Genomic DNA, 27662 nt, shown 5'->3' with positions numbered 1-27662 from the left:
TGGTTTCTTCTGCTCGACATCATGTCTGTGAGATCCACGTTCCTGTGTTCACCCACATTTCATTCTTTTATTTTCAAACTGCGGTGTCCATTTGATGAATATACCTATGATAGATTCTTGGGTCATTTAGTGGCTGATTATCAAGAGTGGAGCAGGGACACATACCTTTTGGCTGTCCTAAACTGTCATTCCTTTGGGGTTTCTGCCTAGAAATGAAACTGCTGAGACCTGGGGTAGCTAAGTGCTCAGCGGTTGTAGAAGTGGCCAAATGGTTTTCCAGGTAGTTGCTCTCCCCACCCCCTCGCAAGGTCTGAGACTTCCGGTTTTGGGTTGAGTCATGATGTGTGAACTCACATGGCAATTTATGGTGGTGGCAGATGGGGGCTATAGTTAGGGAGAAAGATGTACAGGGTGAAGGGAATGTTATGAAGGCACATGGCAACCATGAAAATGCGTCCCTTGGATCTCCTGCTGTGGAGGTGACAGGTGGACAGCCTGCCTGCTGCAGTACTGGCACCGAAGCCAGCCTTCCCACAGCACCTCTCAGCCGGGGACTAGTGTGGCAGGAATGCCCAGATAATGGACAGCTTTGGCTCCGGAGCTCCTGACCAGCCTAGGAGACACTGAGCTACTGCCTGGGGCGGGGATCCACTTACTTGCCCACCACCCTTTCCTTCCCCCACTGCCTTCATGAAAGTCTGACCTACAGCAGGGGCTCCTCGCCAATAAAGGACTAAAGTGTCTTCTCTCAAGTGGAATCTGATCTTGGGTTGACGGTCCAGTCTATTCCCATGGAAGCCAGAGGAATATCGGGTGCAGTGTTGGGTGAAACTACTGATGGAGGAAAGTGGATTAAAAACCACAGCTGGACTGGAAAGATGAGAAGCTGGTATCTGGTGGGCCACGGTTGCATGAGGCTTCCCTCAGAGCGATCACACTCAGAACCGAGCACATCCACTGAGGAACCCTGGGATCTACGGCTGTCGGTTATGGGGCTTCTGAGGTGGACCCAGTATCCTCACACTTGAGTGGTCACGTGGGGCACAGTGGACTAAGGTGAGGATACTCCACAGGAAGAAAACTGCTTGCCACACCCTGATGAGTGAACTGTCCTCCATCCTAACAGAACTGACGCCAGCTACGTCTACCCAGGTCTTGAGTCTAAGACAAACTCCTGGTGGCCATGCTCGTCCTCACCACCTCTCCCACCTACTTCTGGGCTTTATCCCACATCCACAACACAGGTGGCATGAATCCAGCTAGGCAGATGAGCTCTCTCCAGCCTGCTCCCTTCACAGTCCCAATGCTGACCTGCTGCCACATCTCCTTGGTTGACAATCAGGATTGAAGGACTACCAACCCCCTTCCTACTACTCAATGAAAAGACGTGACCAAGATGTTTATAATCATTTAATGACTGTTCCAAACACCCTTCACTGGGCTGCAGGTGAATTTCATGGCAATGAAGCTGATGGACCACCCAACCTACAACTCGGTGGTTACTCAGTTCCCAGAAGGCTGGACATAACCCAACGGACCTAGAAGATCACTTAGCCAAAGCGGTTCCCTAGGATTCTTACTGTCCTTCCTCCTTCCCCTCCTGCCCACTAAGGAACTTCTCCAGGGTATGGATGATCAGGCCAGCAGAAGGGGGTGGGGGCCCATTTCTCTAGCACAAAGAGGAGCCCTGGGAACACCACACCCAGGTGTGATAAGACGACACAGGGACACAGGCCTGCTCAATAAATAAACAAGTCAACCCTAGACGTTGCCACAGCAGGATCAGCGGGCTCAGGGACACAGAGCTGGAGAAGCCACCCTCCCTGGGGCCTGGCGGTGGCCTGCTTGCTACGTGCTGCACACCAGGACGTCTGCAAAAGGTCCGAGGAGGATCTTGTTGAAGATGCAGCGGACCCACACCAGGTAGGTCGTGAAGGGCTTGATGTTCTCAGTGAAGGTGTGGTTCTGCAGCGTCAGGATGTAAGGCACGTAGGTGTTCTCCCCCTGCTCCTGCAGCCACACCTCGTACTTCACCTCCCTCACCTTCAGGTACTTGAGGTTCCAGGGGATCTGCCAGGAAACGGTGAGGCGAGCCTCGGAGGCGCCCTGCACCGATGCCTGGCATCGTGCCTCCCGCACCTTGCCCGGGTACAGGCCCACTGTCCACTTCTGCTTTCGTGGCCCTGGCTGGCCCTTCACCACACGCCGTATGGTCTGCATGAGGGAAGAGACATCCACCTTGGTGTCCTGGTAGATTCGGAAGAGCCACTCGGGGTTCCGGCAACAGAGATGCCGGGGGACCTCACGGCTCTGCAGGATACGGGCCTGCTCGGCCCGGTCCAGGTGGGTGATGCCCCCTTGGTCCCAGGGCCGCTCAGGGTGTGTGACTGTATTCTCTGGCATCACGTTCCGCCAGGCGACATACTGGAGGTCCATGCCGGGCAGCGTGGCCAGCGTCTTATAGGGGGTGTAGTGTTCAGGATTGACAGCATATGGGAAGAGCTCAACCACAGTGGCCCCCCGGGGCAGGAAGAGGGCGGTGACCAGCTGGGCCCCATGCATGCTGACCAGCATGGAGGCGTTGCTGACCAGCCGCACAACATCTGCAAAGGTGTGGTCCTCCAGGGACACTGTCACCGTCTTCATCTGGAACTCCTGCGCCAGCGCCAGCAGCAGCTCTGCTTCGTTCAGGATGAGTCTGTTCTGGGTGCGGCTGAAGACCAGGATGTACTCCTCTCCCAGGGCGGCCCCGGCATGGCTCACATTCAGCTTCTCCATCATGAACTGCGCAAACTGACGGATCTCGTTACCGGAGACGAGGATGTTGGCCTTTGGGCCCTGGGGCTGGACAAAGCCATACTGGTACCAGGTAGTGATCTTGGAGAGGCCCACAAAAGCATGGGAGAAGCACAGCAGCCGGCCCAGGGTCTTCAGCTGGGTCCGCAGGAGTGGCTGCTTGGGGCTGAGGAGCTTGTACAGGTCAAAGTGTGCCCCCTCGCCCCAGCCCTCCATGAAGAAGAGCCGGGCCTCCTGGGCCAGGCCGGGGAACTGCCGCAGGGTGTAGAAGAGGGGCAGCAGGTCATCGTGGAAGACGTGCATGAGGTTGTCGGGGTTGAAGCGGTTGGCAATGAGGGCCACGTCGGGCACGAACACGGGTTTGGGCATGAAGCGCAGGGCGGCGGCAGGCAGCTCCACAAAGTTGAAGTACTGGGTGTTGTGGTCCTCCACGGTGGACAGGTCCAGCAGTGCGGGCTGGAAGCGCCGAGAGCCCAGGTTGGGCAGCATGACAGAGGTGTTGCCGTGGAAGAAGATGAACTCCTCGGCCTCGTTGGAGTAGCAGAGCCACTTGAAGCGGCAGATGCGGTCGGTGTGCGTGCGGCCCGTGCACACCATGTGGGTGCCGCCCTCCATCAGGATCTGCAGAGCCTTTGGGTAGTCGATCCTCAGTGACAGCGTTGGCTCTGGGTCCTGCTGGCCCAGGGCCAGCTCCTCTTCCAGAGTAGCCGCATGCTCACGTAGCCGCACGTGCTTCCACAGGACTGCCGCCAGCACGGACACCAGGAGGGCATTGAACACCGCTGAGAGGTGCATCCTAATGCCACTGTGGGGCCCTAGTGAGATGATGGCTGCTGGGAGGTGTCACAGGTCAGGTGGGCCTCACCCATCCCTGTGGGTGCCCCAAGGATCAGGAAAGCCTGCAGGGGTAGAGAAAGGAAAGGGAGTTGACGCAGTCAGTCCAGAGTCATGACAAGCTCCCACTATGTGCGAGGCACTGCACTAGACTTTGTATGCCTGCTATAGCACTGGGTCTTTGTAACCACTGTGAACACGGGTAGCCACAACAATAGACTGTTGTTCAAGAGCCACTCTAGCCCATGGCTCCTGCGGGTACAGTAGGCGTGTTTGCACCTGATCTTGGACCTGGCTGCACGAGCTGGCCTTGGCCAGTGAGATGTTAGTAGGCAGAATCTAATGAAAGTTGCGGAAGGTGCTGGGACTGCCTCGGTCTCTTTACACTTGGCCTCTTTACACTGCTGTGTGTTCAGGCTAACTTACTGGCCCCAAAGGAATGAGAAGTGTGTAGCAGAGCTACTCCACTCATGCCTGGACCTGCTCAGTAGGCCCCCAGAGGCCTGAGTGAGCCCAGCCAAGATCAGCAGCGCCATCAGCCGAACCCAATCAGGCAACATGTGAATATCAGTGCAAGCAGTACTTATTATCATGTCACTGAAATTCTGGGGCTGTTTACAAAACACTTCTGTGGCCAAAGTTAACCAAGGTCTGTGTGACTGGCAGGCCATGGGGAAAATGCCTTGGAGGGGCCTGACATTACTAGATGTCAGGTAATAATGCTCCTCACCAGGAGAACAAATGGCACTGAAGCCCCGTGAGCACTGTTCCTGGGCTGCACCCCTGCTGAGAGACACATGCATAGACACAGAGCAGGAAGGTCAGGCAACATCTGTTCCTGCTTAAAGCTCCCTTAGAAATCACTCCTGCTGGTTTTCAGAATTCTGGAGAAGAATGGGTAGAAACTCAACCCTCCTCTGTGGTCTGATAAAAGGATATATCTGGGTGTCACCATTGACCAATGGTTTGCATAATGAGGCCCCCATACCTATAAAGAAGCTTGGCTCTCCTTTTTCTGTGATACTGAAAGGGTATTACACCTGTCCTGGGGATCAGGACTATTCAGACAGTTGAAGCAGCTCACCCTCAGCAACACAGGAGCAGCATGGGTGATACGTACTGCCACTTCCCTGGGGAGGCATCTATCCGCCCTTTATTCCCTTGCAGCTACCCTCAGATGCAATGTCTACCTTGTGACATCCAAAAGAATCAAAGCGCAATCTTTCCAAGAAAGAAAAAGTATCTTTGGTTAGATTCCCTAAGAGGTAGAGGCAGAGAAGGATTTGAGACCAAACAGTTTGAGAAATTATCCTGAGAAATAGTCGTAGGAGAGTAGGAAGTGAGACAGAGAAAGGTGGTGAACCAACACAGGGTATGCTGATGAGCTGGCCACTGCTTGGGGAAACCTGGGATGTGTGTCTATCAGCTCCTGTCCAGCACTGGTTGAAGGACATTCCTGGAGGATGATCTCTTCTGGCCTATCCTCATTCAAGGATTGAGCACACACATAAGTCTGTTATATAATGTCCCCACCCGCACCCCCACCAGCACCCCCACCAATTTCAAGTGTAATGTACTCCAGTATTTTTTTCTTATTCTTTTTTTTTAAAGCGAGAGAGAGAATTTTAATATTTTTTTAGTTTTCGGCGGACACAACATCCTTTTTTTTTTTTTTTTTTTTTGGTATGTGGTGCTAAGGATCGAACCAGGGCCACACGCATGCCAGGCGAGCGCGCTACTGCTTGAGCCACATCCCCAGCCCTTTTTTCTTATTCTTAAAAAAAAAAAAAAAAGGCTGGCCACGATCATCTTAATTGATTTTTACAACCTACTAATAGGTTGCCACTTACTGTTTAAAAAATACTAGTCTACACCAGAGGTTCTCAAACTGCTAATTATCAGGATCCCAGGGACGTATGCTAAAATCCCCATAACCTGGCACCAGCCTAGAGGTCCTGATTCAGTAGGTCTGGTGGGTGGCTTAGGCATATGCATTGTTGTTCCTGTTTCTCTTTTCCTACCTTCTTATGCACTACCTGGATTCCATTTTGACTTGTCTACCACCTACCGTGTTTCTGAGGATACCTCTTGGTATAGTTTCTGATGCTTTCTCCAAGGTCTTACATTGTACATATGAACTTACCAATCTGCTAGTTCCACATTTTGCCTTTTGAGTACATACAGAAATGCTACCTCCATCCAGTTTATTCTCCCTTCTTTATCAGGTAATGACAGTAAGGATTCCTCTACATACATCTGGACCCATACTGGACAATGTTATAATTTTTGTTAAATATAATTTCCTCAAGAAGAATAGAATAGTCTGTTACATTTATCATTTTTACTTTTGCGCTTCTTTCTTCGTTTCTGACGTTCCCGCTAGCCATTCTCTTCAGGCAGATCTGGCCACAAGTTCCATTGGTTTTTCCTTCAAATGAAAACGTCTTTCACCTTCCTCCTAAGACATTTTCTCTGGGTATAAATTGGTGGGGGGGCGGGTGGGAGGGTGACAGTTCTTTTCTTGCAACATTTGAAAAGTGATAAACAACTTCCTCTGGTCTCCTTGATTGCAGGTTAAGTGGCTGTCATTTGAGTTGCTTTTCCTCTAGAGGTCAAGTACTATTTGCCTCTTGCTGCTCTTCAGATTTTTTTTCTCTGTCTTTGGTTTTCAGAATTTTGATTATGGAGTGTCAGCATGTCTTTCCTTGGGTTTATTCTGTTTGGGGTTCACCAGATTCTTGAATCTGAAGGTTTCTGTCAACTAATTTGGGGATTTTTCAGCTATGATTTCTTTGGATACTTTTTTTTCAGTCTCACACTGCTCTTCTAAGTCTCCAATCACACTGATAGATTACAAAATTTATGGTCCCATAGACCTTTGAGGCTCAGTATGTTTTCTCTGTTGCTCTGACTGAATTATTTTTTGTTTGTTTGTTTATGATTTTTTTAGTTGTAGTTAAAACAACACCTTTATTTCACTTGCTTATTTTTTATTTTTTTGTATGTGGTGCTGAGGATTGAACCCAGGGTCTCGCACTTGCGAGGCGGGTGCTCTACCGCTGAGCCACAACCCCAGCCCTGACTGAATTCTTGAATTCCTTTTTGAACCCCAGGGGTGCTCTACCACTGAGCTACAACCCAGGCTTGGTAAGATTTTTCTTAAAGTAGAAAATAACAAAGTTGCTGAGGTTGGCTTTGATATTGTGATCCTCTTCCTCTGGCTTCCCATTTGCTGGGAAGGTGTGTGGACCACCATGTGTGGCTTGATTGGGTATTTTGTCGTTCTGTCTTTGATGTTCACTGATTCTTTTCGGTCATTGCCATGCCTCACTGAGTCCATGCAATAATTTAAAATGTTTGGTTGCTGTATATTTTAGTTCTCAAATATGCACTTAGTTTTTTATATCTTATTTCTTTTCTGAGACTTATTTGGACATTGGAAGTCTCATGTGATGATACTCTGGATCTTATTTAAGTACTCCATTTTAGCAGGCTTCTGCTAAAGCTGTGCTGCTGGAGGAAGGGTGACAAGGGCTCTCCTTGGAGTGGGGACTGAAGTCCAGGACCCCTACCTGGCCTCTGCCAACCCTAGCCAGGTGGATGTGGAGCGTCTCATGACTTCTGAAGTGGCATTTGAGTTTCCTCAGCCGGCTTCCACTGACCTCTGACTGGAGGGAGGTGTCATCACCATTGGGGAGGGGGCCTAGGGTCCATGACCCTCAAGGGGATTGCAGTGAGGAGGAACACCTGTTGCCACTAGGCAGTGGCCCAAATGCAGGCCTCCGGCCCAGCCCCATGCCACAAGTAGGAGGTGGGCACTGGGTCCTCTGAACAGTCTTGGGCACCTCTCCGCCATGAAGAGCAGGTCTGCTCCAGTCCCTGAAGCTTGCTCTGAGATTCCTCTGGAGTCCTCCCCTTGCCAGCACTGTGCCATCCCTGCCACCTTGGCTTGGCCAGGGACCATCAGAACATGTCTCAGGGAGCCGACTCCACAAATTAGTTTAACAGACAGCCGAGTCTCTGAAAGAGCAAACCTAAAGGTCCACTAATCAATCAGTTATCACATGGGGTCCCAAACCAGCTGACTTGACCTTCTGGGTGGCAGGCAGCCCCCAGAAGAGGGTGTGTGTTGTCTGGGGAAGCTTGAAGATAAAAAGCCACATGACTCAGTTCAAACTCCAGCTCCCTGACCTACTGGGTGGCCTTTTCCTCTGATCTCTGGTTTCTTGACAGTAAAAATAAGTGGAACAGCACCCTCCTCCCAGGGCTGTGGAGGAGGTCAGGATTCATATACAGGTTGAAACATGAATGCATGAATACTTGGGCCAATTTTGATGTGCAAAAATAGCAATTTCATTCAGTTAGGTTCCACCTAACAAGTGAAGTATATAACAGGGAAGAGAGAGAGAGAGAGGTTTTGAGGCACCTTCATAGTTAATAAAGGGCCGGAGAGAATTTGGCACTTCGAAATAGTTTGGACACACTTGGCTGCCTTCATCTGATTTCGAGCAAAAGCTGATCAGTGCTGAGGCAGAAACTGTCACTTTGCATCACCATCATTGGAAACAAAGGATTTAAACCCTAAGAAGAAGATTCTTTCCAAAGAAGACAGAGGCAGAGAGCAGACAGCAGATGTCACTGGCTGTGCTGACTGTAGCACGTTGGGTGCAGGTCAGAGGCGACCCTCTGCCTCTTGGGCACCCAGGTCAAGGACACTAATCAGCAACCTTGAAGACACTGCTGCATCCACCCAGCATCCACTCCAAATCCTCCCTTTCCTAACCCAACCCTGTGTTTGCAGACAGCCACCCCTCCTTCGCTCCCCACGAGACTCAGAGAATCCACAACTTTGTAGCTCCAGACACGGCTCCAGCACAGGGCACGCTCCCGGAGCCAGATGCGGACCCCAGTGTGGTACACTGCCAGACTAGGACCAAGGGGAAGGAGTCACGGTCCATATTCCCACCCATGAACAGAACAAAGAAGGTATTATCCTGTGGCTGTTGACAGCCACCTGCTGACCATATGGAAACTGACTTGGGGACAAAGAATGCCCAGGATGGCACAGCAGGAGAGACACAGTGGACCCTGGGGACATCCCCAGCCCCACCACTGGCCTTCCTGCTGTGAGAGGTAACTCTTCTTACTGTTCTTGAAGCCAGGCTATGATGGGGCTTTGGCATCTCACAGAAAAGAGCATTGTGACTGGTACCAAGGGAGCATCTCTGCAAATGTAGTGTACAGTGTGCAGCAAATGCAAGGGGGAATTACTTGGCATCGGTTTCCCTGTGACCTTTCTAACGTGGGTAAATGAAGCCCTCTCCCTAAGAAACTTTTGCATGAGAAATGAAAATGAATCAAAAATATTTATGTGGGCCAGAGAGGAGCTGTAGTTTCCCACCAGGGTGCCATCTGCTGGTAGGGAAGACTAGAACAACTTGAGTGTCATGGTGCAGGTAGCAGGTGGCTCCAGGGAACCCTACAGGCAGCAAGTGCCTGACTCCTTGAGGAAGAGTCCTGGTTTGGCAGCTTCCTGGAGCTCTCAGGAGGATATGATATCAAGGGTGAAAAGGAAGTCGGAGACCAACAGTCCAATCAGGATTGGAGCAGACCACAATGAAGCAGTGGATGGAAGCTTAGAAAAGTCAGCTAAGAGCAATGTCAAAGGCTGGGTCCCCGCTCAAGGGCACTTGAACTTGGCAATAGGAAGCTATTATAGATCTTCGAGCAGAGCAGCCTAGAGGCAGAGAAGCTAATTAGGAGCTTACGGGCTCAGTGTGTCTCCCTCTTGGCAAGGGAGAAGATGGCCTGGGAGTTAGGCTGTGGACACAGAAGAGGGAGCAGAGGGCCTGGTGGGTCCCACTCTGCATGGAGGGGATGCAGCGTAGGGAACTTCTGGTTCAGCCAAGAGGTGAGAGGCTAGGGTGCTACAGGTACCCTCTTGGCAGAGTTTTGACCTTCTGGTCAGCCCTGTTCATCTTCAGGGGAGAGTTTCTACAAGCCCAGGTACCCTGAGGGTGAGAAACTGACTTAAACTTCAGTATTTCCTAATCTTTTCAAACCCATGTACCCACTGGTTAAACACACACACACACACACACACACACACACACACACACACCCCTTCATGCCTCAAATTGGTCTACATCTTTCCCTGAGAGTCTTAGTAACAAGAGAGTCTCTTCTTTAACATCTGTCCCTGAAGATGAGGGGATTTTTACCAAGCTGATGTTGGTATTTTCTGTCTGCACCTATACCTGTTTATCTGTTTCCTGATGTAAAATGATGCCACTGCATGTGCCTTTTCAAATCCACACATCCTCACCTGCAAATTCTCCATCCAGTCCCACTAGCCAAGAACTATTTACTATGGATCCAAACCACATTAAACTGCTGATGTATGACCAGTTTTGATCAGTGTCCATGGTCCTGCCACAAGAACCAGCTCTCCTTACTGCCACCACAACCTGGAGACTATCAAGCCTGCTCAGAAGAGAGAGACTCTGTACTAAGATGTGATCTCAGTTGGACAGCCAGGAACCAGCAGTGGACACAAGGAGAGAGCTCATCCACCGTTAAGCTCAGGAGAGGAAAACAGAAAATAAGAGAAGGTACAAAAAAAGGGGTAAGTAGGGAAATGCAAAATCAGGGAAGAGAAAGTCTCACCAGGATGTGATGAGACCACTTTGAAGTCCTCAGCTCAAATATGGTCCAGAGAATTGAAAACTCGGACAGAATGACAAGGAAGAAAATGAAAAGGAAGGACAGCTAGGACACCTGTGATCACATACTATCCTACGGACAGTCCCTAGTTCTGTCCCCTGGGAGAGCTGTAGCTATGAGCACAACCATATCCAGTGTCGATCTCTAAACACATTTTTCTGCTACAAGGAACCAGGGCTCCTTGGGAAGTGGCTGATTCCAAGGGAGGGCAAGGGAGGTACAGATGAGCTTGGAAAAGTAAACTCATTAATAGAGATTAGTCCATGTGTAGATTCATAGTTGAATGGACCATTAGGGAGGTAGTGAAAACTGTAGGAGTAGGGCCACTTGAAGGAAGTGGCTCTTTAGGGATGGGCCTTTGGGAACTATATCTTGTCCCCAGCCCCTTCCTTTTTCTCTTCCTCTGCTTTTGGCCACCATCAGGTAGGCAACTTTGACTTTGCTTTACTACATAGCCACCCCAACTGCCATGATGTTCTGCCTTACCAGTGACCCAGAAACCATGGAGCCAAGTGACCAGACTAAAACCCCTGGAACCATGAGCCAAGATAAATCTTTCCTCCTTAAAATTGTTTTTATGAGTATTTTGTCACAGTGACAAAAAGCTGACTTAACATACACATGGTGCCAGAATCTAAGAAAGTGCTCCAAACAGTGGGGACACAGCAAAAGATACAGGAGCCAACCTAGAAGAATTCCCAGTAGAGAAATCTGAGATAATCTGAGTAACAAAATTAAAAAGTAATAGTAATGGATTATAACCCATAGAATACTATAAATATCCATGAGTCAATATTGATATGAATAATTGAATGAAAAGAAGGGACAGATCTTCCTTTCAGGATTCTAATTAATAAATGTAAAAGCAATGATAGAAATAGAAAAGTCACCATCTGGCAGATAGCACAGTAATGACTGTTGCTGAAAAGATCTGCTGATAGATGCTAAAATTAGTGGGTGAAAGCATAAAGAGAAATAGGATATTTGCATAGTCTCAAAGTATCCCCCCACAAGAGACATGCTACTTACAAAGGTAAAAACGGAGACTATAGGAGCAAGGCCTGGCAGAAATCCCAGAACCAAGTAATCAAAGTCAATATCGCCATTCGGAACACACTGACATCATGAGCCCCTGACACGATGCAGTGAAAAGGGGGCCTCACTTCTGCAGTTTTCCCGCCCAAACTACCCACTTCAATCTGTATTTCCCAGTGTGGAACCTTGGCCAGTTCACAGAGAAAATATTAAACACAAATCAAGGGAGGGTCTACTGAATAACTGGTCAGTTCTTTCAACAGCAGTAAGGTCATGAAAGATAAGGGAAGACCCCGAGGAGCTGTCCCAGGGAGCACACAAGGAGACTGAGCCACAAAAATCAATGTAGGATCCTAGTTTGCATCCTGGACCATGAAACAGGACCTGAGGGGGACAATGGGCAGAATCTGAATAAGGTCTGTGGTTTAGTTACCACATTGTGTGAATGTCTTGTTTCTGATCATTCTACTCTGTCCATGTAACAGGTTCACCTGGGGGAAGCTGGGTGACTGGTTTTTGTAATTTTGCAACAATTTTAGACTTGCTGAAAAATAAAAAGTTATAAAAACTGTCAGATGACTTAAGAAACCAGAGAACGTGAGTCTCTTTAGCTGAAGTGATATGTATGTGTTTTAAAATACTCCAGCACAAAAAGAAGACACGGGCAGAAACTGGCAGGAGGATACTCACTGTGGAAAACGATAATGGGGTTTTTTACATGGCCCCCTTCTGTATGTAAGAGATGGGTTAATATAAGAGAGAGGTTAAAAGGAAGCAATCATTAAATGACTCATTATTAAAAATGATGAGAATTCTGGTGGTGAGACAAGAAATTAATATTTAGAAAAAATAAAATCTTCCCTAGAAAGATGAGAGGCAGTTGCATGTAGCCCAAGATGACACATATTTTGCTCTGAATAGAGACAAGAATGACTTCCAACAGAAGCTAAAGCTAAAACAGCCACACTCATGGGATATCAGAAAGCAAGACCCTCAGGAAAACGAGGAAAGTAGAAAGGGAAGACCCACCTCCAGCCTGAACGGACCCCCCAGGCCCTGGGTACTCCCGACCTCTCTGTACTTGTTCTGCCCATCTGCCCCTCTCCTGGGTATCCCTGTGGTCCAAGGCAGGCTTGGGAGCAGGTGGAAATGTGGGGCAGGGGCCACAGGCAGGAAGGGGGCCAGGGTCCTCCTCTGAACCTGGCTGGCTGTGTGTGCTATGGCCAAGCCCAGCCAATAACTGAGCTCAGGGCCATGGGACGAAGCTCACGGAATCTGGAAACCTGGGGTGGGTAGCAAAGACCAGTCTCTGAGTCACGGCTGGACAGTGGAAGAGGTTTTTACATTAGATGCTAAGTCCCCTACCCTACCCTCAGGCTCCGCCAGCATGGTGTTGTCAGAAGGCAGGATAGATCAAGACTGGGCACTTGAGGTTCCTGAGTTACCCATTCCAAGGGCAGGAGGTGAGGAACAGGAAGAAAGCTTTCCTGGTGATGGAAAAATGAACATTTTGCTAGAAACAGAGTGGGCTCTGAGGGTTGGATTGCCTGGGCTTCAACCAACTTCACAACTTGTGAAGCAGGCAGCCTGTGCTGCTGTGTGACGATGGGACTTGGGGCACAAACACTCCACGCCCCTCCTCCCCAGGTGGGGCAGCTTGAGGCTGTTCTCCATTGGCTCCCAGGCTTCACCAACACAGGGAGGCTCCAGTTGTCCCAATCCACACATTCCGACTGCTTTCCTTCCTTATCTCACTTCCCCATGCTCCTGTTGCTTATCGGGACCTAGTAAAAAATCCACCTGCATTTGAATCCTTGTTTGAGGATCAGTTTTGAAATCCTAAATAGCACAGATGTGCTTGTATTTCAGCACTGCGGGGACACATGGACCTGCTGTGACGTAGCCAAGGTATAAGCAGGAAGGCAACAAGCACTTGGGCAGTCAATGGTCACCAGAAAGTCCTTCCAGTCTTTCCCACACCCCTGAGTGTCCCCACCCCCCATCAAGTCACTGCAGCCTATGTAAGCCAGCCGAACTGAAGGATCAGGCAAAAGATAACAGATGGAAGCAAACAGTACAGTAATCAGATCCCCAGCCCTAAAGAAGATAAACAGGCCTTTCCCCATCACTGCATCAAAGTGCTCCTGGATAATAAGTACAGAGTTCTCTAGGAAGAAAATTCAAAATGGTGAAAATAACTGGGCCAAGCTGCTTACTGGGCAACAGGCCCAATGATGTTCCCTTTCTCCAGGCCAGTTTTCACTGCTCCTGAGGTTACCAGAGCCTGGAGAGGCTGCTAGACTCGGTGACAACAGGGTAGGGAGGCAAGGACCATGAGAGAGAACTTAGATTGCCATCCTTGGCCTTGGAGACTGAGAAGGACCTGGGGCCAAGCAGCTGCCTTCTGCAGGACTGGAGTGTGGTTGGGCTGATCCAACAGATGCTACTTGGTCCTGCTGTTTGACTAATCATTCAAGGCAACTCCATGAGCCAAGAGCCAGGAGCCTCCCTATGGCAACAGTGACAGAGTGCAAGAACTCGTTGACTGAAGGCCTTCATGCCCACTTTTTCATCTGGTTCTGCTGTAACAGGTGCAGGGGCCAGATCACAAAGAACCTTGCTCTACAGTGACAGGGACCTCCCTCCCACTCATTTTTCTTCACATGTTTCCTCTGAGCCCTCGAAAGCTCAAAAGCAGAGCCTGCCCCTCACCTGCTGCCTTTCATCCCCTCTCCCAATGAAACCACTTCTGAGCAGTGGGGCCGAATCTACCCTCTACAGTAGCTGCCACATCTGACTGCAGATGTGCCAGCTACTGTATATGTAAGGAGCTCAGTGCACACCTGGGGAGAAACACACACACACACACACAAACACACATACACACAAACACACACACACACATGCCTCACCACACTGCTGCTCAGCAGGGCAGTTCACTTTATCTCCATTTCTCACCCAGAGGGAGGCTTGAGGCTGGGCTGCATGTCCACAGTCCAGGACCCAACTCCACACATTTACCGGTGCTACCTGTTAGAGCTGAGGGCTGTCCAGAGGAATCCAGTCATGGTCAGTCATGAGGCTCCTTCTGAAAACCTATGCTGGTTCTTTTTTTCCTGGTGGTACTGGGGATTGAACCACCAAACCCAGGGGTGCTCTCCCCCTGGCAATCTACTGAGCTACATCCCTAGAACTTTTTTAAGACAGGGTCTCACTAAACTGCCCAGGTTGGCCTTGATGTGCTTGTATTTCAGCATTGCTGGGACACATGGACCTGCTATGTGATTCTCCTGTCTTAGCCTCCTGAGTAGCTGGGATTATAGGTGTGTGCCACCATGCCCACCCCTGATCTGTAGATGAGCACAAAGGTATGGTAGCCTGTTAGGAGCAAAAGACATAATTGCTTCTGGGCTTCAAAAATTGATCCCAGGGCTGCAGTGGGATGAGATCTGGATGGAATGGAGTTGTCTTTGACACAGGCCATTCCATGCAGAGGAAAAGAAAAGTCTGACAGTCCCTTTCCTGTTTAGGCAAGGCCATGATAGATGCTGTAACAAAGTTTGCCAACCTTGCCCTGGCAAGGACAGCTGAACATAAAAGTCAACACCAAGCTGGGTGCAGTGGTGCGCGCCTGAAATTCCAGCAGCTTGGGAGGCTGAGGCAGGAGAACTGCAAGTTCAAAGCCAGCCTCAGCAACTTGGCAAGGCCCTGAGCAATTTGGCAAGATCCTGTCTATAAATAAAATATAAAGAAAGGGCTGGGGATATGGCTCAGTAGTTAACTATCCCTGGGATTAATCCCTAGTAAAAATACCTCCCCAGCAAAAAAAAAAGTCAAAACCACAAACAGAAAAAAATCTGCCTATGCAAAATGGACTCCACACCCATTTTTTTAAACTGTTTAGGGCTTAAAAAAATAACTCAAATTTCCCATTTTACCCTACATGCAAGAGATGTAATTGTTTTGCCCAAGGATTCTCTTTAGTCCTGTCTGCTGGCTGAGGGGACTTGTCTTTACCAGGCAGGAGGTACAAAGTCAGAAAAGGAGGGCCAGGGGTCCCTGCTGCCTTTTCCAATGACGTCTCACGTTGGAGGCTATTTCAAAGCAAGCCTGGCTGGGGGTGAAGAGATGCTCAAAAGGACAAACGCAAATCTTGATTCTATTCCTGAAAAGAAGTGGACTCAGATACTTAAATAGAATCAAACATGGATTCCATTCTTCACTAGAAATGGCCTCAGTGGTATCTTCTCTGCTTGGGGGTAAGAATGTAAAACTGTCTTCTTTGGAAATAGACTTGTTACATGGCAAAGATCTCCCCCACTGGACTTGGGAGATGCATCAGCGGCTTCAACTGTGATGTTTTCAGAAAACCTCTCCCACCACCACATGGGGGACCTAGGAGGGGAGGAGTCTGAAAATCACAACCAGACCTCCCTAGTCTCATGTTTCCTGCTGTGTTACTCTGTCCCAGACAAAGCCTGGTCTGTTGCAGTGGCACCTCCTTCCAGGAGAGGTAAGGAGCAGGGGAAGGACTCGATGCCTATGCTGAGTCAGAGCACAAATTCCCTTTAAGGACATTAGGACACCAAACAGGCATGTGCCTGAGTTCCCATCTTCCATCTTCCAGCAAGGAGCCAAGCTCTGAAGAGGTCCCCAAAGGAAATCTCTTCTGAAAACATCTGCTGGGGCCTGGATCTGTTGCACGGGGTGGAAAGCCGTGCCCTTGAGTCTCGAATGGCAAAGGTTTTTAGATTGCTTCCTTCGTCGTCCTGACAACAGGCATCAGTCAGTGTGGATATGCATGACTCTGAACTTATTTAATAACCAGCACGGCACAGCTACCAGCCAAGCATAATAATGTCAGCCAGCATGGCTGTACCTGCCCCAACGGGCAGCACAGTGTGAGGGCCAGGGCAAGCCATCCCGACTTCCCACTGACTACACGAGAAGCTAAGGGGGAAGAGTAAACAGTATATATTTTTCTGTGAAACTGAGCCCAGAGACTTAGGAGGACAAGAAGAGAATGGGGGAATGAGGTTCTGTACTGGCCTAAATTGAAATATGTGCCAAAGATACGAAAATGAACAATGACATCCCTGTCCTCAAGGTTCTCACTGTTACAGAGGAGATACAAGGCCACCGTTAACACCTGATACGACCCAGCTGTCAGACAGGAAGGGAATACGTGCTGTGGAACAGTAATGAAGAGAGCATCTGAGCTCCTGAGGCTAAGGTGGGCCACAGATGTCAGGAGAGTCTTCTATCACACAGGCTATGGTGTTCCGTCTTCAGTGGGGCCAGCCCAACTCCTCTTCTAACGGCCCCTCCTCTGCTTCAATGTACCACAGAGCTTCCATAATGCTCCCTTGAGGACAAGCACCATCAGGTGGGTATAAACAGTCTGCTTAGGCAACTGGAAAAACCCAGCAGATCTCCAACATCTCAGTGTGCTTGGTCTGGGCTAAGAGCGGGCACCAGGGCACATGGAAGGCTACATGCAGGTTAAAGTCCCAGCCCCCCAAAGGTGGCAGACAGGGATTCTTCCCTGGCCACAGACCTTACACACAGCTGCCTGCCTTCAGACTCAGGGGTAAAGTGGCCTTATGATCTGGGCTGGTTCCTTCACTTCTTTATCTGTACAATGGGAATAATCACCTCCTTAGGGTGTTCCAAGGACTAAATGAGGTTAAGGCATGGAAAGACTCTAATGCAGGCCTCAGCACCCATTAGCTACCATAATTGTTTTGCCATTAGTGTTTCTAAAATTAACAATAAAAGGAAAATAAGAACCAAACTAGCCGTACAGCTTCAAATCAATTCCTAAAGGGACTGGACCCCCAATTGCTTTGGGGATGGGGGCACACTTATAGACTTCCAGGTTTGCTCAGTCTCTCAATGACTTCTTGACCTTCTCCTGTTAAGATGGCTCAATCCTGTTAAGATGGTGCAGAAAAAACTCCTCCCAGCCTGAGCAGTTTGTAACATAAAATAACCAGAACCACCACCTCCAATATATTATGTCCCAGACAGCAAACTAAAAACAATATATTCATTTCCTCATTTAATCCTCAAAACAATATTAAAAGACAGACACTATTTCTATCACCCCATTTGACAGAGGCTGGGAGAAGCTAAATAAACTTGTCCAGATTCCTTAGTCTGTATGGACTGAAATCAGGATTTGGACATGGATCCTAAGTACTGTGAAAAACTTGACAGCCCAGGCACCATGTAGGACCTCGTCTTCTCAATGCTCTATGGTAAAAGTAGTGCAGGGTACTCTAATGGTCACCATTCTTACCATTCCCAACCTCCTCCACCTCAGGCGCCGGATTTAGGATCCAAGTAGCATGAGGAACAATGATTTTAGTGGCTTAGCCAGGATACAGCATAACACAGCAAGGATTGTTTTCCTTTCTCTTGGGGGAAAAAACACAAGAAATAAACAAGATCTTAAAATCATGCTTTAAAAAGCTGCTTAGAAACTGAGGCAGAAAGAGGATACTGCCAACTCACCCCTACCCCACAACCCACTGTACTTAGCTCCCAGAGCAGCTGAATATTATCAGATTCCCCTAGACTAAGTGAATCCTCCTTTCTAGGACCCATCTGTTCTAAGAGGTACTGCAGCACAGTACCAATAATGCTGCCACATCTGTCAGACACAATGCAAGCTGGACAGGAGGGTGGGGCTGCTTGCCTGCAGGGGCTTGCCATCTGAGGCTGGTCAACCAGCACTGGGTGCAGGGTCCACTTCTGGGGTGCTCTGGCCAGACCCAGGCACAGACCTCCTTAAAGGGCTCATGTCCAAATACAATAACCTGGGCTTAGGGGTTCAACATATGAATTTTTTTGGGGGGGATATCACATTTTAGTCTATAATAATACACTCTAAATTTTCCCAGAGAAGCCAGAAATCCATTTAAAATGTGAAATGTCCTAATCCGTAACTTCCAGCAACTATACAAACAGAGTGGAGACCACCTTCAGGTCCAAGGACTGGGCTGCAGGCCTCACTGCTGCTGGTAAAAACAGGTGTGTGTCCGTGAGCTCTAGTCTAAGGCAAACCCCCTCCTGCTGGCCTTGAATCCTGCACCTGGTTCCCAGCTGCTTGTCTGACAGGAACAGCTGTTCACTGGTCACTCATGCAGGCACAGGGACTAAGGCGAGAGAATGGGTTCTGCCAGCACCTGCCAGACCCAGACTTACAGACAACCCAGCAGGGTCCAGTCCAGACGGGGAGCTGGCATGGTTATATTAATATTATAGCAATTAGACTTTAAAGGGCTTATAATTGAAAATGACAGAATCTTATTTTGTCACTGCAAAGTGGTTTTATCCTAAATACAGCCTGAATATCCAAGTGCTAAACTATGGAAGCTTTGGGTTCTTCATGGATGTGTCTCATACACTGAGTTCATAAGGAGCCAACAACTTTCACTAATTTGGGCTTGCCCTTAGGATGGTCTCTCATACCTCCCCCCACCCCATTCTGTTACCAGAAGTTGGGTAACAGAACTGAAACCATGAGCCCTCAAATAAACTGTATACATGGAAGATGTAGTAACAACATGTATACCACAATTAAACATTAATTGGATGCTGTTGATAAACTTGCACATGTACCAAACGTATTTATCCTTTGGCAAAATGTTGACAGCTTCTGAGTGGCACCTGTGAACCTTAACAAGGATAATACCTCCTTGCTTTAGTTGAGTTAGTTGTTTTTCTTCAGTGCTAGGGATAGAACCCAGGGCCTCACACATGCTAGGCAAGTGCTCTAACACTGAGCTACATCTCCGGCCCTCCTTGCTTTAGATTAAAGAGCAAAGCAAACTCCAAGCTGGAGACAGGAATGGTTTGGAATGCCTTTCAAGGGGAAAGCCCTAGTGGAATTCAGACCCATGACTCTGCTGAAGGGTGATGTCAGTGTTCCTGAGGATAAGCCCAGGCTTATGCAGGAGGCAGGAGGCTCTGCTGAGCTGGAGGTGAGCCCAGCCCCTGCTGTGGCCTGTGTCCCTCTCACCAGTGTTCCACTTTGGAATGATGCAAACTTCTGCTCACCACACAGTCTGTTGTATCATCTGGCTTTTACTTGACACATGTGGGTCAACTGGAAGCTAAATCTGTCTGTATTGTCCTCTCTGGAGTCACAGGGCAGCACTACAGGTCACACAAAGGGACGTAGATGGGAAGAGAAAGAAGACAGCCTATCATGGGGCTCACCTAGGTGTCACAGAACCCAATGTGCGAAGTCTTCAAAGCGAAACTACAAGTTAAAACAACACAAAACAGAAAACAATTTCGTACAGGGAAAGCTCAGACCCTAACCCTATGCACACAGAATGCAAGGGCCTGGTGCAAGAGGGAGAATTAAAAAAGACACCCTCTATAAGAAGGCATAAGGCAGCCACAAAGAAATTTAAAGAAGTGTACATAATACACAGAGTTCTAGCACAAAACTGTCCAGAGAGGCTACCTGGAGAGAGGGTGCATGAGCTTTGAGCAATGTTTTAAAGGTGTCTGGTTGGAAATGACTACTATAAATCTGTCCTTTGCGGTCACTGCTGTGCCTAGTTCTCCTATCTGCCCGTAAGTCATGAGGCCTCCATGCCATGGGGGTCCTTCTCCACCCTAGATAGTGACAGCCAGGCCCAAAGCCATGTGCAGTTCAAAATGAGCAGACAGGTAGAACCTGGGAGCCCAGGCTGGGAGACAGGCCTGGGCAGGACCATGGACAGCAAGAGATGAAGCTGCCTGGAGACCTGGGTTTCTCCAGTGGAGCCTGATGGGCTCACCTGATCACTTGAAGCCCCCTGTAGGGTAAAGCTTTGTTGTGGCCAGATGACCAATAGTCCCTGCCAGATGACCAGGGAGCCTGGAGCCCAGAATTATTGGGTGGAGGGAGGTAACAGGCTTCAGGTTGGGATTTCGCTTGGTCTCATCACCATGGTGTCACCCTTGACTCCTCCCTTTCCTAACAATGATGATACAGTCATAGCTAGTGGCTAGTATCCACTGGCCAGGCTCGAGGAGCAGGGCTCTATGTTTCCCAATGACAATCTTTACTGTATGGTTGGTAAAACCAAGGCTCAGAGAGGTCAGAAAGCTGCTCAAGTTTACACAAGAACCCATGCAGGCTGGCTAGAGTGTCTGCAATCTTTTCTTCCTTTCCATTTGGAAAGAATTTCAAACATACCAAAAAGTTGCACGTACAGTGCCAAAAAAACCTCCCACACTCTTACCCACATTCACCAACTGCTAATTTGACACACTGTTCTAGTAGTCTCTCTCTACAAACTCTCTGAACCATTAAAAAATAAGTTGGAGACATCTTGCCTCTTTAGCCCTTAACACTCTGAGAACTTCTAAAGAACAAGAATATTCGGAAATTAATATTGTCATACTATTATTAATCCGTGGTCTCTATTTTGTGGTGCAGAATCCAATTAAGGAGGAAGCATGACATCCACAATGTCTTTCTGGTCCCCTCTAATCTGGGGCAGGTGTCTCAGTCTTTCTGTGACTTTTATGATCTTGGCAATTTTTAAGTCAAAGAGGGTTATTTTCTAGTATGTTCCTCAATTTGGGTTTGTCTTGATGTTTCCTTATGATCAAGGTCAGAGTATGCATTTTTGTCAGGAATCAGCCTACCCACTTAACCATTCAGATGACCTGCTCTATGTGGCTCTTTCTGATACTCACCTTGGGGCAGCCAGGATGAGAAAAGATCAAGAAACCCTGCACTATATAGAATGCTCAGAGCAGGAGGGAAGATTCCCTGGAGAAAGGAAGCCTCCAGACCCACAGCATTCTTCAAGCCTCTGAGGGGCTGGGTGGCAAGAGTGAGGCTGCTCCAAAGGGGTGGGATAAACCCTTTCTATCTGTGAGGACTCGTGTGTGCGTGAGGGTGACACATGTGATACGGGCGTCCAAGCAGAAGCATGGAATGCAGGTTCACTAACTCCCATACCCTGCCCTGCTCCAGCATAGCCATGAGGGCTGATTCAGCGACTACAGAGAGAAGCCATGGGCAGGCAGAGCTCAGCTCAGCAGGCAGGTAGCAGAACTTCAAGGTTAGGGCTGTTTGAGCAGGGCAGGGCCAGTGATCCCCTGCTTGGAAATGGCCCAGCAAAACAAGATCAAACTGCCAGGGCTTCTGCACAGGGGAGAGAAGTGCTGGTCATGGGATCCTCCTAAACAAGACTGGCAGTATCTGCATCACCCGGGACATTGGAAATATGGACCTACTGAATCAGAGTCTCTCTGAGAGTAGGTCCCAGGAATGTTTTAATAAAACTTCCAGGTAATTCTTATTGTGTTCAATAGAGGAGGGGACCTCTTCTATGTTTTGCAAGATGGAGAAAGAAACAAACTCTTGGCATATGTTATGGTTTGGATATAAAATGTCCTCCAAAAGCTCACATGGGAGACAATGCAAGAAAATTTGGAGGAGAAATGATTGGGTTACAGCCTTAGCCTTAACCTGAGTTAATCCCTGATGGGATTAACTGAAGTGGTAGGGTGAGGACTGGGGAGTGGCTTTGGGTATATATTTGTATCTGGAGAGTGGAGTTTCTCTGTTTCCTGATGTGAGCTGCTTCCCCCTGCCACCTTCTCCTGTCATGATGTTCAGCTTCACCTCGAGCCCCGAGGAATGAAACTGGCCTTCTATGGACTAAGACCTCTGAAACCATGAGCCCTCAAATAAATTTTTCTTCCTTACAGTTATTCTGGTCAGATCCTTTAGTCACAGCAGAAAAAAAAAAAACAAAAACAAAAACCAAAAAACAACCCCCCCCCCCAAACAGCATAAGACTGTACCAACAGCAGTCCCAAGTGGCAGAGTGAAAAATCTGACTTTTAGATGCTGGGCACTGGGTAGGCACCAGTGAAAATATGGGAAGCCAGAAAAAAATGGAAAGCTTGCTCCCTAAGAGAGCTAAGGAAAAGAAACTACTGGCCTCTGTGGCAGGGAGGAATATCAATTCTACCACTATGTAATTTTACTGAGCATCTAGTATGTGCCAGGCACTATCCTAGGCCCTCTTCATGCCCTATTTCATTTAAGCCTCACAAAAGCCCTCCAATGCAGGTACCAATATTTTCCCCCATTTTCTTTTTCTCTTTTTAAATTTTAAATTACTTAATTTATTTATTTATTTATTTATTTTTTTTTGGAGGGTACTGGGGACCAAACCCAGGACCTTGCACATTCTAGGCAAGAGCTTTATCACTGAACTATATCCCCAGCCCTCTATTTTCTTTTGATAATAGAAAACTGAGGCTTAGTAGGGTTAAGTATCTTGCTTAAGGTCTTATATCTCAAGAAGAGGCACCGGGATTAGGACCTGCCTCTGACTTCAGGCGTCTTGTTCTTCAGAAGTGTGTTCATCTGTCCTTTGGACTTGAAGGAACAATCAGTGGCAGAGAAGCAGGACAGACCTCAGAGCAGTAAGCTTTTGTTACTCAAGGGCAGAGTAGGTGTGGATGGCTCTGGAAACACAGATCCACAGACCACAGATGGTAGCTTAGCAACCCAAGGCTTCTTGCTGTAATTACTCCCCATCCAGCCAGGCAGCGAGAGTACCAGGCTGTGGCAGGTGGCTTAGGGAGCTGTGGCCATTCTCTCACTCCAAGGAGAGTCTAGGCAACACCCCGGGGTGATAATTGTCCCAGCTGCTGTGCCCTGGTGCTGTGCTGAGATGGTTACAGCATCAATATACAATTACAAAACCACCACTTTTTAGAGCTAAAAGAGCCCTTAGAAATGATTTTCTCCAACTCTTTTATTTCACAAAAGAGGTTGTGAGAGGTAGTGTGAGGTCTTACAGGCAGTGAGAATGAATATGATGGCCAGCTGGCTCTCGAGTCCTTCTCTCATACCCAATGCTCAAGAGCTGCCTTCTTCTCAAAGCAGAGATCAGCCCAGAGACAAACCATGCAGCTCTGACATGTCCCAACAGTGAAACAAGGGTATTCTTCTCATAACCAAGCCTTCCAGGTCCCGGCCAGACTGCAGCCACACCCACCCTGTGGCTCTGTGATGAGAGGGCACAGGGTTTGCCCCCTCCTAACCCCTCCTCCTGAACTCATGGAGGGGATGCCCTCCTTGGGTGTCGCCACTCATCCATCAGCAGGAGGAAACACAGGAGCAGCCAGGCTGCAGGGCTCTGCAAGTGGTGCCAGGAGACCCCTGCTGCAGCACTGGAGGCTGCCCTGGGTCAGATTGGCTTCAAGAATGGCAAAAACCACGGGCAGAGGAACAGAAGGATTAAACGGTACCAGTTCTGGGACTGGAGAAGCCGGGTTCTGAGTTCCTCACCTGTCATTTAGCTACGTGACAGGCCAACCCTCAAACCCTCCAAGGCCTCCACTTCCTGCTCTGGAAAACAGACCGGATTATACCCACTTCACAAGGAGGTTCTGGCTTTGTGAATTCAAAGAGACAACACAAGCAAAGCACAGTACCTGACAATTATTCTCATCATATTAACAATAATAGTAATATAACAATTCGTATTTACTTACCCTATGCCAAGCTAAGCGCTTTACATGGAAGATCTCAATGACCCCCTACTACACACCACCTAAAGGAGGTGTTATTAATTCCATTTCACACTCAAGGAAGGATGTTCCTATTAAGTGGGGGCGGGGGCTGGGATTTGAACCCAAGTCTGCTTTCAAAGCCCAGGATGATATCTCTGGATTCTTCCTTTCACAACATTATGTCATCCAATTTGAAAAACCCTGGGAATTATATGATCAGCAGATCCTGGTGGAGAGTAAACCCTCTGACAAGCAAGCTGAGATTGATGAGGCCTCTTGGGGAATGAGGCATTTTGTAATTTAATTTTCTGGTGATCTTAACATTCACTGGAATATACCCCCAGTCCTTTTTAAAATTTTATTTGGAGACAGGGTCTCACTAAGTTGCAGACACTGGCCTTGAACTTGTCTGTGATCCTCCTGCCTCAGCCTTCTGAGTTGCTGGGATTACAGGCGTGAGTCACTGCACCCAGCCTATTACTGCTATTTTCTGAAGCAAGGCTCAAAGCAAGCACTTGCCAAGCAGAAGGCCAGTTAGAAACACACGAAGCTGCTCTGATATCCCAATACACTGAGGTTATCAGGATGCTCACATGGCTACCATGACCCAGTAACAAGTACCCTGTCTTTTTCTCTGCTGAGGATCTCCACTCTTCCCTCCTCTCCTCCCACAGGGACTCAACACTCAGGCTCTGACATGCTAGCCTCTCTACGGATGAGGGGAGGGAACTTATGTTCTTTCCTGACTCTGCCACCACCTGGGATTCAGAGCCCTCATCTGTAATGTGAAAAGATGAATTGGAAAACTTCCAAGATCCATAGCAACTAGTTCTAGTAAAGACATACCTGGGTCCCAATCTCACCTCTAACACTCTATCGATAGCAAACATGGCTGCTGACATTGGCTGTGCACTCACACTGTTCCAGATCCAGGGCTGAAAACTTGCTTGAGGATTCATTTAATCCTCACAGCAACCTTGTGATGAAGGTATTCCATCCCCATTTTACAGAGAAAAAAAAACAGGATCAGACAGAATAAGTGAGTTGGTAAAGGGCACAAAGCTAGTAAATGAGCCAAATTGTTAATGTCCAGCACATGTAACCATAAACATTTGGTGAATGAACCCTGGTCTGTCTGTGTTCTTAGCTACTGAACTCTAATCAAGCTCACTCCATAAAGCTTAAGTCCTCTTTTCCCATGCGGGGCCATTTCTCCTAAGACTAAGCTCTGAGAGCTGGCTGGCATAAAGTAAGTGGACACTGGTTGCTCACCACCTGCTGCAGGGCTCCGGATGAGGGTCCCATCCTTTAACAGCAATGAAGTCTTGTCAGTGACCAGGAGACGGGTTTCTACACACGAGCCCACTGGGGTGCCTCCATCATGGCTACACTGGCACTGTCAGTCAGGCCACAGCAGGCTCTTACCACTGATTTCTCGGTTGGTGTCCTACTGAGCCCAAGGGACTCAGGGTCAGCTGCAGGCCTGCCCAGGTATTGCCTTCAAAGACAGCTCGGGCGGCCCAGGGCCGCTCCACGCACCTCGCCTGGCTCCGCGCCACCCGCATTAAATGCGCACCATCCTTCCCAAAGGAAAAGGGCGTGAGGACCCGCTGCCAGTGCCCGCCACGAGCGAAGGGCTTAGGCAGGACAGTCCCTGCCCAACCCTCGGTCCCCAGGCCCCGGAGGACCCTCCCCCGCCCCGCCCACCGCCCGCGCCTCCTCCAGTCCGCACACACGTCACTTCTCCGTTCTGCAAACTCGCCGGCTCCTGAAGGCGGGTAACGCTTCGCCTTCACTCCAGGGCCCGACACCCCGCGAGTCCCTTCCGAAGAAGGTCGTGGGGCCGAATCCTCCACTCCAAACCTCAGCCGGGTCGCGAAGTCCGCGCCCGCTCCGACCGACCGTGCGCCTCACCTGAAGCCCGGGCTGCGCGTCCGGGCGGCCCCTCTGCTGCACTGGCTTTCCCACGCCGCCCCGCCGCCCATCCAACTCGGGGCGGCCCAGGCAGTGAACCAGGATCGGCCACCCGGTCCCGTCAGCCGCCAGCGGCCGGCTCACAGGTACCGGCGTGCGCCTGCCCGGCTGGCCAGCCCAGCGCGGGAGCCTGTACGCGTGCGCAGGCGCGGACTCCTCTGTCCAGGCCTCGGCCGGGACCACCCCCAGGCTCGTGGAGTCCTGGGAGTTGTAGTTTGCTCCGGAGGACAACCCGACCTGTCAGCGTGCGCAGTCTTGGGAGTTAGTCAATGCCCCAGGCTTACACTTGACGTTAGGTTTACAGGATTATAGAAGTTGATAATAAATTTAAGTGAAAATTACAACAATAACCAAATGTCACTTGTAAAGGCAAAATGACCAATACCTTGACATAATTTTTAAAAATGTGCTACAGGGAAGTTGAATACAAAAACGCCATTGCTTTCCAAGTGTTCCAATCATCCACCCCATCCTATCCCACCCGGGCTGTCCAGCTCCTAAGGGCAACTGCTCCCAGTTCTTATGGATGTTGCAACTGGCATTTGCTGCTCTCAGAATATGCATGTGTCCCTATGTTTGATTTATGAATTTAAGTCATTTAGAGATCCACTAACCAGGACCTCCACCTCCACAAAGTTATTTCTGTATTTTCTAACATCAAGTTAGGAAAACCTGTCATTAATTTATAATTGTTCATTTATAATTATAACTTTATAATTGTAATTTATATCTTTAGATGATAATGTCCAAGTGTGGAGGCAGTAGATTTATTCAGGGCAATTTTTCAATAGTCCGAAGCTTTTAAAAACAAGTAGTCAAAAGCCTCTAACCAAGAAATTATAATAATTGTGGATGACTGAAAAGACAGAACAGTGTTGTTTATAATGATAATAAATCAAAAGACTAATTACAGATAGAGTGGAATCAAGAGCAAGGAAAATTACTAGGGATAAAAAAAAGAGATAATTATAAAAATTGCTAGGGATAAAAGAGAGACAATTGATTAAAAAGGTCAAAAAGACATCATAAACCAATATGCCAATGTATCTAACAACTGACCTTTAAAGTAAATGAATCAAATACTAGTAGAACTAAAGGTACAAATATACAAATCTGCAATTATAATTGGAAACTTCAACATCCTTCTTGCAACAATTGAAAGAACAACTAGAAAGGTCAGCAAGAATATAGAAAAGCCCAACTTGGTCTAATAGATATTTACAAAATATTTCTCTGAACAACAGAATACACATAATTTTAAAGTATCCTTGGTGTGTGTGTGTGTGTGTGTGTGTGTGTGTGAAGATAAACTGTATCCTGGGCCATAAATTTTTAAATAGGCAAAAGAAATGAATAGATATTTTACCAAAGTGGATATCTAGATGGCAAAAAAGCACATGTGAAGATGTTCATCACTATCCATTAAGGAAGTACAAATTAAGACCACAGTGGAATATCATTATACATCTATTAGAACAGCTACACTTCAAAAAAAAATGATGCCAATTCCAAATGCTGGTGAGTGTGGGCTCTCATACATTGCTGGTGGGAATTGTTTGGTAATTTCTTTTTTTAAAATGAGCTGAGTGCAGTGGTTTGGAAGGCTGAGCCAGCAGGGTTGCAAGTTTGAGGCCAGCCTCAGCAATTTAGCAAGGCCCTGAGCAAGTTAGCAAGACCCTGTCTCAGAATAAAAAGGGCTAGGGATGTGGCTCAGTGGTTAAGTGTTCCCTGTGTTCAATCCCTGCTTTTCC

The 27662-nt window shown here is 48.3% G+C and overlaps 1 protein-coding gene across 4 annotated transcripts; it reads right to left on the bottom strand.

Annotated features, from left to right (window-relative positions):
• Window positions 1–1395: 1395 nt before the first annotated feature.
• On the bottom strand, window positions 1396–26056 carry POMGNT2 (protein O-linked mannose N-acetylglucosaminyltransferase 2 (beta 1,4-)). 4 transcript variants are annotated; one of them, XM_081284392.1, is made up of 2 exons: window positions 25852–26056; window positions 1396–3695 (listed from the first exon to the last, which is right to left on the bottom strand). In XM_081284392.1, the coding sequence occupies exon 2, from the start codon at window positions 3589–3591 to the stop codon at window positions 1849–1851; it is 1743 nt and encodes a 580-aa protein (XP_081140518.1). In that variant the 5' UTR covers window positions 3592–3695; window positions 25852–26056; the 3' UTR covers window positions 1396–1848. The 4 variants fall into 4 exon arrangements, with proteins under 4 accessions (XP_081140518.1, XP_081140519.1, XP_081140520.1 ...); XM_081284393.1 differs by lacking the exon at window positions 25852–26056 and adding an exon at window positions 25363–25596; XM_081284394.1 differs by lacking the exon at window positions 25852–26056 and adding an exon at window positions 25210–25328.
• Window positions 26057–27662: the final 1606 nt, after the last annotated feature.

This window comes from Spermophilus citellus, assembly GCF_964194105.1.
Source record: "Spermophilus citellus genome assembly, chromosome: 3".
Lineage (NCBI taxonomy): Eukaryota > Metazoa > Chordata > Mammalia > Rodentia > Sciuridae > Spermophilus > Spermophilus citellus.
The sequence above is the reverse complement of the archived record's forward strand: the minus strand, read 5'-3'. Positions and strand labels throughout refer to the sequence as shown.

Coding starts and splice junctions, on each gene's coding strand:
- POMGNT2 (XM_081284392.1), bottom strand. CDS start 3,591: ATGCACCTCTCAGCGGTGTTCAATGCCCTCCTGGTGTCCGTGCTGGCG.